The sequence below is a fragment of the Chroicocephalus ridibundus genome, chromosome 17 (assembly GCF_963924245.1).
Source record: "Chroicocephalus ridibundus chromosome 17, bChrRid1.1, whole genome shotgun sequence".
NCBI classification, from domain to species: domain Eukaryota; kingdom Metazoa; phylum Chordata; class Aves; order Charadriiformes; family Laridae; genus Chroicocephalus; species Chroicocephalus ridibundus.
The window spans coordinates 2406336-2425902 of record NC_086300.1 but is presented as its reverse complement, the minus strand read 5'-3'; the positions used below and the strand labels follow the sequence as shown (position 1 = coordinate 2425902).

General features: G+C 64.5%; 1 protein-coding gene across 10 annotated transcripts in view; it reads left to right on the top strand.

Moving 5' to 3' along the window:
- Positions 1 to 19567, top strand: part of SRCIN1 (SRC kinase signaling inhibitor 1) — an 83263-nt gene that overhangs the window by 54938 nt on the left and 8758 nt on the right. For 9 of the 10 annotated variants that reach the window (XM_063354647.1, XM_063354650.1, XM_063354649.1 and 6 more), the window contains 15 exons: positions 8950 to 9142; positions 9479 to 9677; positions 9863 to 9956; positions 10394 to 11208; positions 11588 to 11680; positions 11806 to 11849; positions 12187 to 12365; positions 13598 to 13773; positions 14024 to 14154; positions 15075 to 15222; positions 16551 to 16863; positions 17208 to 17457; positions 17664 to 17818; positions 17923 to 18075; positions 18848 to 18976. In XM_063354647.1, the coding sequence (XP_063210717.1) occupies positions 8950 to 9142; positions 9479 to 9677; positions 9863 to 9956; positions 10394 to 11208; positions 11588 to 11680; positions 11806 to 11849; positions 12187 to 12365; positions 13598 to 13773; positions 14024 to 14154; positions 15075 to 15222; positions 16551 to 16863; positions 17208 to 17457; positions 17664 to 17818; positions 17923 to 18075; positions 18848 to 18976 (3072 nt within the window). The remainder of the gene's footprint in view (positions 1 to 8949; positions 9143 to 9478; positions 9678 to 9862; positions 9957 to 10393; positions 11209 to 11587; positions 11681 to 11805; positions 11850 to 12186; positions 12366 to 13597; positions 13774 to 14023; positions 14155 to 15074; positions 15223 to 16550; positions 16864 to 17207; positions 17458 to 17663; positions 17819 to 17922; positions 18076 to 18847; positions 18977 to 19567) is intronic. The other variant, XM_063354656.1, reaches the window with a different exon arrangement.

Below are 19567 nucleotides of genomic sequence, written 5' to 3'. Positions count from 1 at the left end.
TCTGCTAACGGCCTCATTCGCTGCTGACCCTCGCCGGCAGCGCGGAGCCCAGCGGCCGATGCTCCGGCCCCGCTTCCCCGCTCCGCTCGCCCAGCTGGGGTCCCAGCGGGGCCGGGGTCCCCAGCCCCGCCTTGGTGCAACCGCCACTTTTCCAGCCCTTTTCCAGGCACCGGGAGCACCCCCAGCCCCTGGGGGAGGTTTTCCCCATCGAGCTGCCCCGGCACAGACACCTCTCTCTAAAGAATGGGATGGAGGAGGCTCTGTCCCACAGCTCCTGGTGACGCCGCGCTGAGCCTGGGTGTTTGGGGATGGGGGTTACACCTGCAATGGCCATGGAAATGCTTTTCCAGGTGTGGGGTGGGCAAAGGAACTGCGTCCACTGTTTTTTCCCCATCCCTTTGTTTCCGGGATACATTTACCCAGGGAACGGTGTGGGCTGGGAGCAGTGGGCTGGGCCAGGCTTTCAGAGATGCTCCCCGTCAGCCCTGGGGATGTGCACGCAGGCAGGGGCAGGGATGCAGGTAACGGCTGAGAGAAATAGGTGTTTTCATTATTTTTTTATAGATATTTTTATTTTTTGCTATTTTTTTTTTTATGGATAGGGAGTCAGGCAGGGATGGAGGAGAGTGGTGGCGAGCAAGGGTCCAAGAAGCATCAGGTGGGACCCCGCATCCCTCTTACCCTCTGCCATGGCTCTTCCCAGCCCTGGCTCTGGGGGATGCTGTGCCAGGAGATGGCACCGAAAGGTGCGGGGGCTCACCCTGGTCCCAGGGCAGAGCCCGGGCTGACTCCCAGCGCAGCTCAGCGATGCCGAAATGTCCTTCCCTGCTCCCAGCATCGCGGCTGGAGGCCGGTGGGGTCTCCTCAACCCTGGCACAGCCCGGACCGCGGGGCTGCTGAACCCAGCGCCCATCCTGAGAGCTCAGCACACCGCCAGATGGGGCCCGTAGTCAGATGCTGGATTAGACGATGAGAGGGGGATTAAGAGGAATTAATCCAGCTCAGTGTCCAACCAGGGGCTGGAGCCGGGGCTTTATGTACTCGGTAAATAACCGGCTGCGTTGCTCTGCCCAGGGCTGGGCTTGCCAGCTCCGTGCCAGCTGTTTCCCAAGCTGGCCTGGGGTGGATTTTAGGGGTCCCTCGCCTTTATCCCCCTCATGCGGCGCGGCAGCGGGGATGCAAACAGACGGGAGGTGGCGAGGTGGTGGCACAGCTGCCTGGCACCAACACCGGGCTCCGTCCACCCCCGGCGAGGGCGATGCCCGGCCAGCCCCAGCACGCCCCAGTGCATCGTCCCTGCCAATGGGGTGGGATGGAGCGTGAGCTGGGGGGGTCTGGGGGCTGCCGCCGGAGCCAGCCCCGCCAGCAGCTGCCCAGCACGGCCCGGGCTGCCTCGCACGGTGACGGCAGGGTCCTGGGGACAGGCTGAGCTGGGGGCACGGCGCTGCTGGTGGCATTAGCACGGCGAGGGTTTACCCATCCCAGCTGCGAGTGCAGGTCTGTATTGGTGCTGGTGGGCTGTATTCGGGCTGTCCTGGCTGGTTTTTGGGGGGAAGAGGGGGTGGCCTCCGCCAGGACAGGCTGCAGAGGGGGCTCAGGGACCCCCCCCTTCTACTGCCCGGTCTCCTCATCGCTAACAATATTCTTGCCGTGGCTGAAACAGCCCCGAGCAGCGCAGGTTGCGGAGCGCGGCTGCGTGCGATGTACAGAGGGGTCGGGCAGAAACGGGCCCGGAATGGCTGATTTCTGCTCAGGCGAAGCGCGACCCTGCCCGCGGAGCCACCGCGGGGAGCAGCGAGGTGCTGGTGGGGGCTCGCTCCGCTGGCACAAACCCTCCGCTCCGGCACCGGGGGTCCTTTTGCAGGGTCAACCTCGCCGCTCTCGTTAGGAAGTGAGCGGAAATATTAATGAGCGTGACCAGCTCCGGTGGCTCTGAGTTTTGCAGGGGAACAGCTGCAGAGTGCCCTGCTCCATCCCAGGGCAGAATCCTCGCCCCACGCATTTTTTCTTGGGTTTCCCCCCCCTCCTCATCTTCTTTTAAGTGCCCTGCGGGAGGTCCAGAGCTGCTCCTCTGCCCCGGCTCTCCCAGCTCCACTCCCTCCAAACCCCTCCTGCCACCCTCCTCTCCGCCCCTCGTCCCTCCTAAACTCTCCCCCTCTTCCCTGCGCCCACCTCGGCTCTCCATCGAGACCCAGAGGCTCCCCTGCTTGCCCCTTCTCCAGCGGGAGAACTGGGGTGCCCGTCACCGCCGGGTCCAGAGGGACACCCCGCTCCTCACCCAGGTCCCCCGGACACCGCCGGCACCTCGGCTCCATCCCTCCATCCCGGAGCGTTCAGCCTGCAAAGCCGGGGAGGGTAATACTGGAGAAGGGGTGTGGAGGAAGGGAAGGAGGGATGGGGATGAGAAGGAGGGAGGGGAGAGAAGGGGGAGCGAAGCATCCTTATCTACCCAGGCAGATGTAATGAAGCTGCTTCAGCGCTGACGGTAAAGGGATTGTTGGGAGTTTTAGGAGCTAAAAGAATCGCTTAATTGTGTCTTTTTTTAGCTCTGGGGTGATAAAAGACAACAGCCCCCAAGTCTCCCCGCGTTCCCCATCCCACCTCTTTTATATAAGGCTCCCAGGGAGGTTTGGAGGAGCTGGGGGTGCTCCTGGCCCCCTGGCGCGGGGGGGTTGTTCCCGCTGCTGTCCCCGGGAGGGGCCTGGGGGGAGCCGGGCACTTTCCAAGGGGGTTTTCCCTGGGAGAAGCACCACAACAGCAGCCACGGGGCGCTCCCAGGGCGCAGAGCTCTGCTGATGCTTCTGCACCAGCGAGATTTCCTCTGCTCTACGGAGCGCGCAGGGGCTCCCGGGGGGCTTTACACCGCTGCCTGGCCGACAGCAAGTGCCTTCCCCAGGGCAGGCCGCCGTGGCCGTCGCCTCGGTGCCCATCACCCCGTCCCCCGCGTCCCAGAAGCTGCTCCTCGACACCTTTCCTCCCCCACGGTGCCAGCTGGGGACGGAGCTCCCCGTGGCCTTGGGCGGCTTTTGTTTTGCTTTTGGGCAGCTGCATCCTTCCCCGTCCCTGCGCTCCTTCCCCGTCCCTTCGTTCCTTCCCCGTCCCTGCGCTCCTTCCCCGTCCCTGCGCTCCTTCCCCATCCCTTCTCTCCTTCCCCATCCCTTCGTTCCTTCCCCGTCCCTTCGCTCCTTCCCTGTCCCTGCGCTCCTTCCCCGTCCCTTCGTTCCTTCCCCGTCCCTTCGCTCCTTCCCCGTCCCTGCGCTCCTTCCCCATCCCTTCGTTCCTTCCCCGTCCCTGCGCTCCTTCCCCGTCCCTGCGCTCCTTCCCCATCCCTTTGCTCCTTCCCCGTCCCTGCGCTCCTTCCCCATCCCTTTGCTCCTTCCCCATCCCTGCGCTCCTTCCCCATCCCTGCGCTCCTTCCCCATCCCTTTGCTCCTTCCCCATCCCTGCGCTCCTTCCCCATCCCTGTGCTCCTTCCCCGTCCCTTCACTCCTTCCCCGTCCCTTCGCTCCTTCCCCATCCCTTCGTTCCTTCCCCATCCCTTCGCTCCTTCCCCGTCCCTTCACTCCTTCCCCATCCCTGCGCTCCTTCCCCATCCCTTTGCTCCTTCCCCGTCCCTGCGCTCCTTCCCCGTCCCTTCGTTCCTTCCCCGTCCCTTCGCTCCTTCCCCGTCCCTGCGCTCCTTCCCCGTCCCTGCGCTCCTTCCCCATCCCTTCGCTCCTTCCCCATCCCTGCGCTCCTTCCCCATCCTTTTCTCCTTCCCCATCCCTGCGCTCCTTCCCCGTCCCTGTGCTCCTTCCCCATCCCTTCACTCCTTCCCTGTCCGTTCACTCTTTCCCCATCCCTTCGCTCCTTCCCCGTCCCTTCACTCTCTGCCCCGACCCCGCGGCTTCCCACGCTCCCTCTCGGGGGAGAGGCTGCTGCTGGCCCTGAGCTGGGGGGGACTGAGCCAGCCCTGCCCCGATGGCTCCCCGCACACGCTGCCGTGGCAGAAATCAGCCCGGCGCCGTTATTGCCCCTCTGCTGCGACGCTGGCTCAGCAAGAAATGGGTCACCTCCCAGCGTGGCATCGCCGCGGCACAGGGACAGCGAGCAGGAGAGCTGGCGTGTCCCCCCCTCTGTCCCCCGGCTGCCACCGCGGGTGGGTTTCAGGTGCCGCAGGGAAAGATCTCGGTGCCCACAGGGGACATCGGGCTCTTGCGAAGCTGCAGGAGCCCTTTGCGTGCGGGTCTGGGCTCAGGCAAAACTGCCCCTGGGGGTGGACGTAACCGAGAAGCAGGGGGCAAAAAGGCTTTGCTCCCAGGCTGGGGGTCCAGGGAGGGTTTTGGCCAGCGGCTGGGATTTATCCTGCACCCCCAGAGCCGTCCCCAGCAGGGAGCTGCGCGCGGGGGGGATCCTGCATGGCTGCAGCCGGCAGGACGCGGAGCGGTGCCCTGGGTAGGGTGCCTGGGCGCCAGCAGCGATCCCGGCCGTGGTCCGGCCGCGGGATGCGGGGAGGTGAGGCCGTTGGGATGGAGGGTGCTCCCGAAGCAGGAGGAAATGAGGATCGTTATTGTATTTGGCTGCTGCAGCCTTTGCTGTCTCCTCCTCGGCTGCGGCGTGTGATACGGTCTGGGCCGGACGGAGGATAGCCGGTCCCTTCCGGAGACGACGGCGAGGGTTTGACGTTTGTTTTCATCCTGTATCAGACGGAAAGCTCAGCCCACGCAACCCCAGCACGGGCACGGGGAGAGGGACCCATGCGTCTCCCCAGGACCGGGGCAGCCCCTGCAGCCCCACGTCCCCCGTCCTCCGGATGGGCAGCGCTCGGCGGGGTGACATCTTCCCCCGTGACAGCAGGGGACATCCATCCTGAGGACGCAGACAGTGACACAGACAGGTCCAGGCACTGTTCATCCCAGGGTGGCACCCAGCAGGGCAGGATTTTTCCCCCCCCCCCGCCCCGAAGCATCTCCAGCAAAGCAGGGAGCTGGGCACCCGTTTTAGACCCCGCGGCGACGGATGAAGCCGCACGGAAGTGTCAGGTCCCGACGCGCTCGGGGTGTGCCACGGCCTCAGTGACAGTGCTCCGGCCCCAGCTATTCCGTGAGTGCTGTGATGGGGCTGGGGGGGAGCGCAGCCGCCCCGGGGGGCTGCCGGCCGGGCGGGGGTCAGGATGTGTGGGGGCCGGGTTGTCAGTTATCGTCGTGTAGCAGCAGAAGTCATTAGCGAGGCGCAGCAATAAAAAACAATTCCCTCGGAGTCGGCTCATTAATGGGCCGCTGGAGGCCAAGGACGGAGCAGCCACTGGGCTCCCGCCTCGCCGGGCATCTTGTCCTCCCCCCTGCAGGGACTCCATGGGCACCCGGATCCGTGGGCACCCGGATCCCGCAGCTGCACCAGAGCGGCAGAGCCGCTGTGGCTGAAATGGACACAGGCAAGAAATGGCAGAGAAACACCAACCCCCCCCCCTCCCCAAAATAGCGCTTGGAGCCCCCCCTCACTCCACCGGCTCCGTCCTTTCCAGCTCGCCAGCATCCCGCGGTGGCCCCGGGGTTGGTGGGTGCCCTGCACCCATCACGGGGGTTCCCGCATCCCCGGAGGGACCCTGCGGTGAGGGGTGCCGGGGGGGGACACACGTGTGGCTCTCGCTACGGTGCCATTGAGGGCTTTGTGGGGCCGCTGGGTCCCTGCTCGGGCCGGGAGAGCACATCCCACTGAGCAGCAGGCCAGAACACTCCCTTCCGGGCTAAAAAGCCATTAATTTCCATCTTGACCATTTTTTCCTTTTTTTTTTTTTTCCTTTTTTTTTTTTTTTTTTGTTTGACTGATGCCATAATTAGCTCCAGCAGATGAGCTTAATTACTTGAGGTCAGCTGCAGCCCCCGGGCAGAGGCAGGAGGGGTCGGGCTCACCTGGAGCAGGGCAGCTCTCCTGGGCACCCCCTCCCGCAGCCATCCCACCGGAACGCGGTGTGTCGGGTGTTGTGCTGTGGGGGCTGTGGGGACTGCGGTGCATCGGGGTGATGCACTCTAGGGGCTGTAGGGACTGCAGTGCTTGGGGTGTTGTGCTGTGGGGGCTGTAGGGACTGCAGTGCTTGGGGTGTTGTGCTCTAGGGGCTGTAGGGACTGCAGTGGTCGGGGTGATGCACTCTAGGGGCTGTAGGGACTGCAGTGGTTGGGGTGTTGTGCTCTAGGGGCTGTAGGGACTGCAGTGCATCAGGGTGTTGTGCTCTAGGGCCCATGGTGTGTTGGGGTGTCGTGCTATAGGGAGCGCGGTGCATCAGGGTGTTGTGCTATGGGGGCTGTAGGGACCACAGGGGTTGGGGTGTTGTGCTGTGGGGGCTGTAGGGACGGCAGTGGTTGGGGTGTTGCGCTCTAGGGCCCATGGTGTGTGGGGGTGTTGTGCTTTAGGGAGTGCAGTGCATCAGGGTGTTGCGCTATGGGGTTGTAGGGACCGCGGTGCATCGGGGTGATGCACTCTAGGGGCTGTAGGGACTGCAGTGGTTGGGGTGTTGCGCTCTAGGGACTGTAGGGACCGCAGTGGTTGGGGTGTTGTGCTCTAGGGGCTGTAGGGACCGCAGTGGTTGGGGTGTTGTGCTCTAGGGGCTGTAGGGACCGCAGTGGTTGGGGTGTTGTGCTCTAGGGGCTGTAGGGACCGCAGTGGTTGGGGTGTTGTGCTCTAGGGGCTGTAGGGACTGCAGTGCATCAGGGTGTTGCGCTCTAGGGCCCATGGTGTGTTGGGGTGTCGTGCTATAGGGAGCGCGGTGCATCAGGGTGTTGTGCTATGGGGGCTGTAGGGACCACAGTGGTTGGGGTGTTGTGCTGTGGGGGCTGTAGGGACGGCAGTGGTTGGGGCGTTGCGCTCTAGGGCCCATGGTGTGTTGGGGTGTCGTGCTATAGGGAGCGCGGTGCATCAGGGTGTCGTGCTGTGGGGCTGTAGGGACCGCGGTGGCTGGGGTGTTGTGCCGAGGCACGCAGACGGCAGCAGCCCTTAGCAACAAGGATGCTACATGGCAACGCGGGCTGCGCCGTCCTGTCGTGCCACGGGGAGGGGGAGGCAGCGATCTCCCCCCCCGCCTCGGCTCAATCAATTTGTTCTTATGATTATCTTCTCCCGACAAAACACATCCTGGGGAGGCGGGTGTGTGGGGGTGTGTTTGTGTGTGTGTGTGTGCGTGCGTGCCAACGGCCTTTCGTCACCTCCTGTGAGAGCTCCACAGATTTTCATGTCCAGCCCAGATGTGAGCTCTGGTTGGGGGTGAGTTGGGAGGGGAGCGGGGAGGGATGGATGGAGGGATGGAGGGAGGGATGGAGAGAAGGATGGATGGAGAGAGGGATGGAGGGATGGATGGAGAGAAGGAGGGATGGAGGGATGGATGGAGAGAAGGAGGGATGGATGGAGAGAAGGAAGGAGGGATGGATGGAGAGAAGGATGGAGGGATGGAGGGGTGGAGGGATGGATGGAGACAGGGCAGGGGAAGGAGCAGAGGGGAAAGGGCTGCCGGGGGAGCAGAGCCAGGCTCAAGGGCAGCCCTGGCAGCGTGGGTTGCATCCTGGCCATGGGCTCCCTGCACTTTCCCTTGCCCAAGAACCCCTCCTGGGGCGGGAGCCAGGGGACCACGAGCCCTCCAGGTTTCCTGGGGCTGTACAAGGGCTGGGAGCTCCAAAAAAACACCTTCTACACCCCAAAGACCTGCATGCTGTGAACATGGGGGAGAGGAGACCGGGCCTCTCCATCGCCTCCCGCTCACCGCAGCTTCCTTACCCGCTGGAAAGCCCCCCATGGTCTCCCACGGCCCCCCAGGCCCCCCGTGGATGGGGCTGGTGGATGCGCCGGCCCAGGTTCGCTCCAGCCCCGCTTCCCTCTCTTGATGTAAGACTTCAAGCATCTGCCAGCGTGCTTTGTGCTAAAACAACAGCACCACAACTAAGCACTCAATTTTCCAGCAATTAGCTACAGCGAGAACGTTTCAAGTCCTAGAAAACCCCGCCCCGCAGGATTAATTAAATCTTCCAATTAATGTCTAATTTAAATGACGGTGATGGCTGTTATCATTTCATATTGATTTTTCTTTTCGGTGTTAAAATAGAGCTGTCGTCCCTTCCACGCTGCCTTTTCCGCACCCCAGGAGCCGTTTGTTCTCCCGGTTTGATTTGCCGACGTCGAACGGGTGTCTGGAAAATCAAGCCTCGTATTTCGGGGTCTGGGCAGGCAGCGCTGGCGCCGCTGCCGGGGCGGGGGGTGTGGGGGGGGGGCGTACCTGTGGCACGGGGCCCCCGCGGCGCGTTGGGAGATGTTTGCGCAGAAAACCCGTGTCTGTAGCCGGAACGTTCACGCGGTGGATACACACGCGCGGCCATGTGAAATTGGACTCCTGGCATATTAAATTTTTACCGCTATAAACCCAAACCCATTACGTTCCCCCGGCTCAGGCAGCCATAAACCTTGCCGCTGCTTTGCTTCCAGAATAAGCCGGGCATTTATGTTTCCCGGGAGCTGGTTCATTGGCGTAATGGATGTGTAACCTCCTGTAATTGCTAAGGTTATTCCAGCGCCTGCATGCGAGCCCCGGCTCTGTCGCCAGCTAGCTCGCGCTGGTTTTATTTCGAGCGGGTTGCTGCTGGGGGACCTCAAAGGTGGCTGGAATGGCACCGGGAGGCTTGGAAATGCAGAGTGCCGCGAGCCCCGGGAGCGGAAAACGCCAGCGAGGGATTGCAGGAGGCAAAGGGGGCTGTAAGTGGTGGTACGTGCTTAGAGGAGGAGATGGCGCCACGGCTGGACCACGTCGGTGTGCTGACCCCGCTGGGGATCCAGGATGGAGCATCCCCGGATGCGGCTAAGCATCACACAAACCGCTCCATCCCAGGCTCTGGAGGAGCAGCGGGAGCAGCACACCGGCATCCCGGGGAGCAGACGGGGCTGGGGTACCCAGCGCAGCTCCCCTCTCACCTCTCCCCTCTCCCCTTCCAGACGAGGAGCTCCCGGCACTCCCAGGGCTCCCAGCCCGGCTTGGCCGATCAAGCCAAACTCTCCTTCGCCTCAGCCGAATCCCTGGAAACCATGTCGGAAGCGGAGCTGCCCCTGGGGTTCAACAGGATGAATCGGTTCCGGCAGAGCTTGCCCTTGTCCCGCTCCACCAGCCAGACAAAGCTGCGATCGCCAGGTAGCCCCGGGGCTCGGCATCCCGCGGGACGGGTGCCACGTACCTGCCTGGCCACCAACAGACACCGCGGCCCGTGGCGGCCGGCAGATGCCGGCGTGTGCCAGGTGCGGGGGGGTTGGTTTGTATCTGCCCAAATAACCCCAGGAGGAGCGGGGGACACTGAATGCTGTGCTGCCTTCGGCCTCGCTGCTCCAGGGTGAGGTTGGGTGGCCAGAGGTCCCTGAGGGCGTACACAGGGACCTCCAAGGAGGGGGGCAAACCTGCGTCACGTCTTCGGCGTCGAGTGGAGAAGAGGTTCGGGCGCACCTCACCGCTTTCCGCTCCCTCTGCTTCCAGGGGTCCTTTTCCTGCAGTTCGGGGATGAGACGAGGCGCGTCCACATCACCCACGAGATCAGCAGCATGGACACCCTGCACGCCCTCATTGTCCACATGTTCCCCCAGAAGCTCACCATGGGGATGCTGAAGTCTCCCAACACCGCCATCCTCATCAAGGACGAGTCGCGCAACGTCTTCTACGAGCTGGAGGATGTCCGGTGAGGCTGGGGGGCTCGGGAATCCACCGCAACTTGATTTTTCCTTTCTTTACGAGCATCACGAGCGAGGAAATTAGTGGGATGAAAGCAGAAGGGTGGGTGCGGGGGCAGTCCCGTGGCTGGGAATTGCTGGGGGCTCGGCGGCTGCCTGTCTGGGATGCTCACGGCTCTTCCTCTTCTTTCAGCGACATCCAGGACAGAAGCATCATTAAAATCTACCGGAAAGAGCCGCTTTATGCTTCGTTCCCAGCCTCGCACATCACCAACGGCGACCTGCGGGTAAGGGGGGACGGGGAGTCACGGGGAGAGCCTGCGGTGCGGGCGCACCCCGGGGGCTGGGACCAGTAAAGAGAGAAAGGGACGGAGACAGGGACTGGTAATTGCGTGTGTTTATGGAAGGAGTAATGACCGCGATTCGTCTTGCCCAGTTCCAGCGCTGTTAAGTGTTTCTTTAAGAGAATGGATGTTTGGAGCCTGACAGCAGGGTAATAAACATGATAATTAGGGGATTCATCAGAATAAATCATCCCGCTCCTGGATGGGGGTGCGGGAGCTGCCGTTTGCCGAGGCCAGGTGAAGACGCAGGAGCTGCAGACCTTGGTCCTTGGAGGGGGGGCAGCGGGGCAGGGTCCCAGCCAGGGACAGCAAGGGCAGGGGGCCAGCCCGCAGGGACGCCGTGCTGACCCCCCCCCCCCCCGCCTCGCCCCTTTCCGCAGCGGGAGATGGTGTACACCTCCAGGGAGTCATCTCCCACCCGCCGGCTGAACAACATGTCCCCGGCGTCCCACCTCGCCTCCGGCTCCCCGCCGCCGGTGCTCCAGTCCTCCTCCCCGTCCCGCTCCCGCATGTCCTACAGCGGGGGCCGCCCGCCCTCCTACGCCGGCAGCCCCGTCCATCACGCCGAGCGCCTCTCCAGCCTGCCGCCCGCCCAGGGCGTCTCCCCCAGCCCCAGCGCCATCCTGGAGCGCCGGGACGTGAAGCCGGACGAAGACCTGGCCGGGAAGAACGTGGTGTTGGTGAAGAACGAAGGGCTGTACGCCGATCCCTACGGCATGGTGCACGAGGGCCGGCTCAGCATCACCTCCACCCAGTCCCTGGCTGGCATGGGAGACCCTTTCGGCTACTCGGGGGGGCTGTACAAGCGGGGGTCCGTTCGCTCGCTCAGCACCTACTCGGCGGCCGCCCTGCAGACGGAGCTGGAGGACAGCCTGTACAAGCCCAACGCGCCCATCTACAGCGACACGTACGGACCCGGCTTGGGATTCCGCATGCCCCCCTCCTCCCCGCAGAAGATGGTGGACGTGCAGCCGGGGCAGAGCCCGCACAGCCCCTACTCGGGCCCCCCCAGCCGCTCCTCGCCCGTCCGTCAGTCCTTCCGCAAGGATTCCTGCTCCTCCGTCTTCATGGAGAGCCCCGTCAACAAGCCACGCAACCCCAGCTCCTCCGGCCCCCCCGAGCTGTTTCCCGGCCCCGGCGATCGCCCGCTCTCGGGGTTCGGTTCCCCTGGACCGGCCAAGGACGCGGAAACAAGGTGAGAAGGGAACCCCCCCACACACAGGTACGAGCTTTGCTGCTCGGGGGGTCGTCCCTCGGTGCAGCTGGGGAGGTAGAGGAAGAGTGGAGGAAGGCTTTGCCCCAGCATCGCCACGGCAGAGATGCCCGGGATGAAGCACCAAATTGTGCAGGGCTGAGGGGAGCGACTGGGGGCAGCTGGAGGCAAGAAGAGAGAGGGAATGATGGCGGAGGGGGGGATATAGCTGGTGACAACAGTGCTGCTGCCTCCCCAGCGTCCCTCCCGGGGCTTGCAGGGACCCGGGGGGTGGGTTCGGGGGGGGCCAGGACAAGCCTGACGGTGCCCGCGGTGCCGGAGCCAGCCCCTCACCCGGCCCCTCTCTCCCCCCCCCGGGCAGGGAGCGGATGGAGGCGATGGAGAAGCAGATCGCCAGCCTGACGGGGCTGGTGCAGAGCGCGCTGCTCCGCGGCTCCGAGGCCGAGACCCCCAGGTAAGGAGTCCTGTCCCCCGCCCCCCCGGGGGACGCCAGCCCCCACCGTGCCCCTGCGGCCCCCTCAGCCGGTGGGGACGGAGGTGCCCGGTGCACGCTCGCTCCATTTCTCTCTTCCATTGCAGCGAGAAGACTGAAGCCACCAACGGTGGGACCCCCCCATCAGCGTGTAAGTGACTGGAGAGCCAGCCCCTTGCCCCACAGCACCCCCCCACTCCGCCCGCGGCTGCTGGGAGTCCCAGGATTGGGGCTGGGTGCAGGACTGGGGGGTCTGTAGCCCCCCCAAGATGCTGGCAACCAGCAGGACCCCTGGCCTTGCTAAGGGACAGCTTTGGGGTGGCCTCTCCTCGGAGCCAACGTGGGGTAGTGGGTAGCCCACCCAGAACGGAACAGAGGGTGGGGAACAGAAGGTTTTCCCAGGAAAGCAGAGGAGGAGCCGGGTCTGGAGCCTCCCCCGGCGTGGGGGATGTGCCCTCAGCAGCCTCTGCTTGCCCCCCACCCTGCAGCGACCAGCCGCAGCGGCATGGGGACACCGGTGCCCGCGCCCCCACCGCCCTCCGCCACCAGCACGCCGGCGGGGCAGCCCACGGCCATCACCCGCCTGCACATGCAGCTGCACCTCCACGACCTGCAGCAGAACGCCAGCGACCTCCGCAACCAGCTGCAGCAGCTCAAGAAGCTGCAGGTGGGTACCCGGTGAGAGGCGGGGTGGGGGGTAAACCCCATCCCGTCCCAACTCTTACTGGGGTGGCTCCAGCACTGGAGCAGGAAAAATCCCCCTTTACAGAATCACAGAATCGTAGGGTTGGCAGGGATCTCTGGAGATCATCCCCTCCAACCCCCGGCCAGAGCAGGGTCCCCCAGAGCAGGTGGCACAGGAACGCGTCCAGGCGGGGTTGGAATGTCTCCAGAGACGGAGACTCCCCCACCTCTCTGGGCAGCCTGTGCCAGGGCTCTGCCACCCTCACAGCAAAGAAGTTCCTCCTCCTGTTGAGATGGAACTTCCCAGGGGCAAGTTTGTGCCCGTTACCCCTTGTCCTGTCCCCGGGCACCACTGAGAAGAGCCTGGCCCCATCCTCCTGACACCCCCCCTTGAAGTATTTATAAGCGTTGATAAGATCCCCCCTCAGCCGTCTTTTTTCCAGGCTAAAGAGACCCAAATCCCTCAGCCTTTGTCCATCAGAGAGGTGTTCCAGTCCCCTCAGCATCTCGGTGGCCCTTTGCTGTCCCCTCTCCAGCAGTTCCCTGTCCTTCTGGAACCGGGGAGCCCAGCACTGGCCCCAGTGCTCCAGCCGTGGCCTCCCCAGGGCAGAGCAGAGGGGGAGGATGAACCTCCCTCCACCTGCTGGCCACACTCTTCTTGATGCCCCCCAGGATGCCATTGGCCTTCTTGGCCAAAAGTGCCCATTGCTGGCTCATGGTCATCCCGTTGTCCCCCAGGACTCCCAGGTCTCTTTCCACAGAGCTGCTCTCCAGCAAGTCACCCCCAGCCTGGCCTGGTGTGGGGGGGTTGTTCCTCCCTGTGGCAGCACCCTGCCCTTGCCCGTGTTGAATTACACAAGGTTTCTCCCCGCCCAACTCTCCAGCCTGGCCAGGTCTCTCTGGATGGCGGCACAACCTTCTGCTGTGTCAGCCACCCCCCCCAGCTTTGTGTCATTGGCGAACGTGCTGAGGGTGCACTCCATCCCCTCATCCAGGTCATCGATGAGTATATTGAACAGGACTGGGCCCAGTACTGACCCCTGGGGACCACCACTCGTCACTGACCTCCAGCTAGGCTGTGCCCCTAGGTCACCGCTCCTGGTGACCTTGCGTGGGGCTGGGTGTGGGAGCTCAGAGCTGTCCCCACGCCGGTCCCCATTGAGGGGGAGAATCTTGCCCAGCCTGAAGCCCCCCCCCACCTCCTCGCCCCCGCAGCTGCAGAACCAAGAGACGGTGAAGACGATGCTGCGACGGACGGAGACGGAGATCAGCGTGCGGGTGACGGACACCATGCGCAAGCACGAGGACCCGCTGCAGCGCCAGCGCAGCTTGGTGGAGGAGGAGCGGCTGCGGTACCTCAACGAGGAGGAGCTCATCACCCAGCAGCTCAAGTGAGCCGGGGCCGGGCATGGCAGCGGGGAGGGAGGGGGTCCTTGCACGCTGACCTCGATGGGCCATGTCCCTCATGGGTGTAAATCGGCAGCTCCGCACGGTGCCGGGTCACATCCTTGACCGCACACCCAGCATGGAGGTGTCCCCAGCCCAGCTCCCCTCTGCCGCCTGGGGACCTCTTGGGCTGGCCACCCCTGGGGCTCACCGGCGTCCCCGAGCAGCAGTGACACCCCTGCCCTGTGCTCACAGTGACCTGGAGAAGTCGGTGGAGAAGATCCAGAAGGATTTGGCCCACAACCACCGGCTCATCCCGGTGCAGGAGCTGGAGGAGAAGGCGGTGGTGCTCAAGCAGCTGGGGGAGACGCTGACAGACCTCAAGGGTGAGGAGGTGTCCGGGTCCGGGGCTGGGTGGCACCTCCCTGCTCCATCCGCGCCTGCGGGATGCTCCAGGTTGCCCGTTGCCTCTGGCTTTGGGTGTTTGCAGCTGCCGGGGTGTCCTGCTGCGTCCCCAGGGGAGGTTCCCTCGTGCCCTGCGTGTGTCCCGTGGGCTTTGGGCTGCCGCGGGGGTGAAGGCTGCACCCCCCTGCCCCTGCTGCTGCCCCTGTTTGCTCTGCTGCCTGCCCAGGACAGCCCTGCGAAGTCTCTCCCAGTCCCCCCCACACAGCTCGGGGCTGCTGCCAGCCCTTGTCCCGGGGGACATGGCCCTCGCCCACCCCCGTGGACGCTGCCCTTCATTTTGCTGCTCCTGCAGCCTCCTGCCCCCATCCTGCTTTTCCCGAGGAGACACTGATTGGAAGTGGCAGGGCTCCCTGAACGATGATTTGGCAGCACTCGCTGAGGTTGCAAGAAGAGGGGCCGGGGGGAGCCGTGGGGAGGGCCGGGGGGGGCACAGGGCAGAGGTGGGAGCAGCTCCGCTTTCCCGCAGCCTTTCTGTAGGGTCGGGCTGATGCCGAGAAGCCGTGATGGCGAGCAGAGCACTGGCCAGGGAGCCAGGAGCAACCTGCTCTGCGTCACCCCCTGCCACCGAGCCCCCAGGGTCCTGGGTACCGAGCCCCCACCTCCAGAGCAGTGTTTGGTGCCCACGGATGTGGAGGGGGGGGCACCTTGAGGGACTACAACCGGTGCCTGCGGGTGGACAGAGGAGGGATGATGGGCACGGGGAGCAGGAGCTCCCCAGGATTCACCCCGCTCCATCTGGCGGGGTGCCCTTGCCGCGGGTGTGGTGGTTTTGGGGGGCATGGTGTCCCCTGGCACGGCGGGGCCCCCGGTGACCACCCCCCCGCTCTCCCACCCACCCCAGCCCAGTTCCCCAGCCTGCAGAGCAAGATGCGGGTGGTGCTGCGGGTGGAGGTGGAAGCCGTCAAGTTCCTCAAGGAGGAGCCGAACCGCCTGGACGGTCTGCTCAAGCGCTGCAAGACGGTGACGGACACCCTCGCCCAGATCCGCAGGTGAGCCCCCCCCCCGCCGCCGCCCCGGCCCCGCAGCCCTCCGGCGCTCGCCCTGTTTTCCCCCAAATAATCACATCTTCTGCCCCTCGTGAGAACCCTGGAGGACACTGATGGTCCGTTCAGTTGTCCCGGTGCCCTCTGCGTGCGTGCCGGTGTCCTCTCCGCTGTACGGATGCAAATCCCAAGGGCTGTTGAAAAAAAGCCTCATTTTTCTGCTGAGGAACTAAAAAATGTCCTCAGTGTTCAGTGTGCCTGTGGGAACCCCTCTTTCTAAACTAACTTTTCCTTATCCTTGAAAAAAAGCATGGCCGTGTACCCCAATAGAAAGACAACCCTCGGCGCGAGCGGAAATCCCTTTCCCGAGGAGCAGAAAAAACGTTCTGCTGGAGAAAAATCATCTTCCAGATCTCAGGGTAGTGGCAGGCGGGGCCGTGCACCGCGGCTGAGCCCACCTGCCTCTTCCCATTACGAGTCCTTTGGGGATGGATTACGGCTCGGCCACGCTGCTCCGGCTCCGGGCTCGCCTCGGGCTCATTGCTAGCCTGATTTTCTACGGAAATGAGCTTGTGTGATCACGCGGTGTCTGAATCTGCCTACCTGTCATTCCCCGGCCCTAATGACTCCTGAATCCAAAGGGCAATTTCAGGCAGATCTGACAGAGGGGCAGGATTCGGAGGGATTCAGTTTCCTCCAAGGTTCATGAAAATGGACAGCCAGGTAGAGGAGCTCGTTCGTGTGCTCCTCCAAGGGAGGCTGCGGCATCAACTCCAACCCCTTCCTACACATCCTAGGACGGTTTGGGTGGGAAGGGACCTTAAAGGCCACCCCATCCCACCCCCTGCCCTGGGCAGGGACACCTCCCACCAGCCCAGGCTGCTCCAAGCCCCATCCAGCCTGGCTTTGAACCCCTCCAGGGATGGGGCAGCCACAGCTCCTCTGGGCAACCTGGGCCAGGGGCTCACCCTCCTCACAGCAAACAATTTCTGCCTGAGATCTCAGCTAAATCTCCCCTCTTTCACCTTAAAACCCTTCCCCCTCGTCCCATGGCTCCCCTCCCTGCTCCAGAGTCCCTCCCCAGCTTTCCTGGAGCCCCTTTAGGGACTGGAAGGGGCTCCAAGGTCTCCCCGGAGCCTTCTCTTCCCCAGGCTGAACCCCCCCAGCTCTCTCAGCCTGTCCTCTCAGGAAAGGTGCATCAGAGAACGTAAACCTTCAGCCATATAATGCAGAGCTGCAGGAAGGCAGGTTTTTTGTGGCGTGGCGTGGGGAGGGCGCAGTCGCCCCCCCCCGTGCCGTACAGCCACCCAGCGCCTTCGCTCTGTCCCTGGCAGGCAAGTGGACGAGGGCGTGTGGACCTCCCCCAGCAACCTCAGCCAGTCCCCCAAGAAGGTGGCCCCCGAGACGGACTTCAGCAAAGGGCTGGATTTGGAGATGCCCACCAGCCCCCCAGTGAGCCTCCACCACCTGCCGGCTGTCACCGAGACCCTGGGCATGCCGGGCTTTGGGCACAGCCCCCCCCAAACCCAGACCCACCCCTCCAAGAGCAATAACCCTTCCCGAGCTCCGGAGATGGTCCCTGCCAAGACCCAGACGGCCCCGGAGACCCCCAGCAAGAAGAGCGCGGACAAAGCCGTATCCGTGGAGGTGAGAGCCTGGGGGTGGGTTCCTCAGCTGGGGGGGCTCATCTAGAGGGTCCATCCCTGTGTCCCCCAGCTGAAACCGGGCACAGGAGCTGGGTCTATCCTCCTCCGTGCTGGGTTTGTAGCCGATGGGGTGTGTGGAGGGTGGGGAGCTCCGGGTGACGCTGGCAGCCTCGGGAGCACATCGCGGGGGGGGTGCAGCGTGGGGAAGGGGCAGTGCTGGTCCCCCCACCCCTCCGGGGCTCGGCGGCAGGTTGGGGGGCAGCGGTGGGTCCCGTCCTGCCTGCGAAGGCAGGAGAAGCTGCCGCGTGGACGGGGGCTGCAGGGGGCTCTGCCGTCCCTCCGCAGGCTGCCGAGCGGGACTGGGAGGAGAAGCGGGCGGCGCTGACCCAGTACAGCGCCAAGGACATCAACCGCCTCCTGGAGGAGACACAGGCCGAGCTGATGAAGGCCATCCCCGACCTGGAGTTCGCTGCCAAGCACAAGCAAGGCACGGGCAGCGGCAGCGCCGCCTCCACGCCCGAGCACAAGCCCTCCAAGCCGCAGCACGCACCCAAGTCGGGGGGCAAAGGGGACCCCAACGGCCGCCGGGGCTCAGGTACGGCGTGGGGAGGGCAGGGGTCCACCTCCGGATCCCGGGCATGGTGGGGGCCTGATCCTGCGTGTCACCAGCGGGTCTCCCTGGGCTGAGCAGTGGTGCCCCGGGGGGGAGGTTTGTGCCCGGGGAGGCAGCGGGGGAGCCTCGGGTGTTGGAGTAGAGGGGCAGGGAAAGTCTCGTGCCCTCACAGCATCATTTGTGTCCAGACGAATTGACGGTGCCACGGTACCGGACCGAGAAACCCTCCAAATCGCCGCCACCTCCCCCTCCGCGCCGGAGCTTCCCCTCGTCCCACGGGCTGACCACAACCCGCAGCGGCGAAGTCATCGTCACCAGCAAGAAGGAGCCCGGTTTTATGAAGGTAGGGGCCACGGGGAGGCTGCTGGGCTGCACTGAACGGGTCACCATCGGCAAAACCAGCTCCCAGTGCCCCCCACCCCTCACCACCCCGCTCCCCCCTTGCAGAAGGCCGAGTCGGAGGAGCTGGAGACCCAGAAGCCCCAGGTGAAGCTGAGACGGACGGTGTCGGAGGTGGTCAGGCCAGCGTCCACCCCTCCCATCATCGCCTCTGCCATCAAAGACGACGACGACGAGGACCGCATCATTGCGGAGCTGGAGGTGAGCGCGGGAGGGGCTGCGGGATGCCCCAGCTTACCCGCACCGGGGGCGATGCCCGCCCTGCCCTGTCCGCTCACGTGTGGCTGCTCCTGGGGACCGCCTTGGGACCGGGTCTGGGGAATGACATCCCAAGCACCGGCACAGCATTGCGCTTCCCCCTCCTCGCCTGTCTCCCAGCAGGAGCGCGATGCCGCGGGGACGGGCACCGTGGAGCAGTTGTACCCTGCCGGACCCCTCGCCGGGTCCAGGTGCTGCCTGCCTGGTTCACCGTCTCTTCCTCACTTCCACCCCGTCTTGGGCTTTAAGCCAAACCCACTTGTTTTTTAACGCTGCGCAGCTTCAGCTGGAGGTTGGTTGGGTTTTGTGCACAGGGCACCCCGCAGAGATCCCACCCGAGACGCCGTCCTGAGGCTCTGAACCCCCCCAAAGCTGTGTGTCCCCTGTGCCCTCCCCCGTTTGCTGTGGTCAAGGTGCCCAAGGGGGTTGTGGATGGTTTTTCCCACTGGTTTTCCCCCAGGAGGCAGGGGCACCGGCGATGCTGCCAGCAGGGGCACCGGCGATGCTGCAGGCAGGGCACCGGCAATGCTGCAGGCAGCAAAGGGACGGAGATGCCTCATGGCTAATGAGAACAGCCGATGTTTTCCTCTCTGCCGATGGTTGCCGAATCCTGGTCCTGGCTGGCCCTGGCAAGCATCCCTGTGGTCACGGGCTGCGTTGTCGTTACCCCCAAGCCTCCCTCCTCCAACCCCCTCCCCCGTGTTTGACTCCCCAGGTGTTTCAGAGAAGCTCTGCCTCCCCTTTCCTTCCCAAGCTCCGTTACGATCCGCTCGCGGCTGCCGTCTCCCCTGGGCACGCAGACTTGTGGCCCAACGGAGCCTCCGTTGCAGCCGAAGGATGGAAGGTAACAGCTCGCTCCGAGCGACGATCCCTTCTCCTGCTGACGGGCTGCACTGTAACCACCTCCTTTTCCCACTTCTTTTCAACTCACTTCTGCTTCTTTCTCTGATTTAACAAACTAATGGCTTCTCTCCACTGCCTCGCTCACCGCCGCTGCGTGTACGGCACTGACACGGCACCGGACTGAGCACTAACCCATGCGACAGCCGCCCGGGGGGCTGCGGCGGCTGCCGGGAGGGCCGGATCCCGCAGGCAGGCGGATGGGAGGAAGGAAGGGTCCCCCCCAGCACCGCACCGGGCAGGGCACGGGGAGGGCTCGCCGCTCTCACTGGGTGGCCGGGGAGGGCGTCACTGGAAGGGGACCGTGGCGGGCGATGCATGTGCCCTGCGCAGGGACACCCCCTCCACGTGCATGATGCGGGAGGAGGGCGAAGGGCCGGACAGGAGGTTGGTGGCTACTGGGACCCGCTCGGGCTTGGCCCCATCAGCCCTCCCGGCTGCTGAGCGGGCACAGCCCAGCTCTTTCCCGGCCCTTCCTGCCCTGGGCTCTGGGATGGAGGGAGCAGGAGGAAAGGAAGGTGCCCGGAGAGGGGAT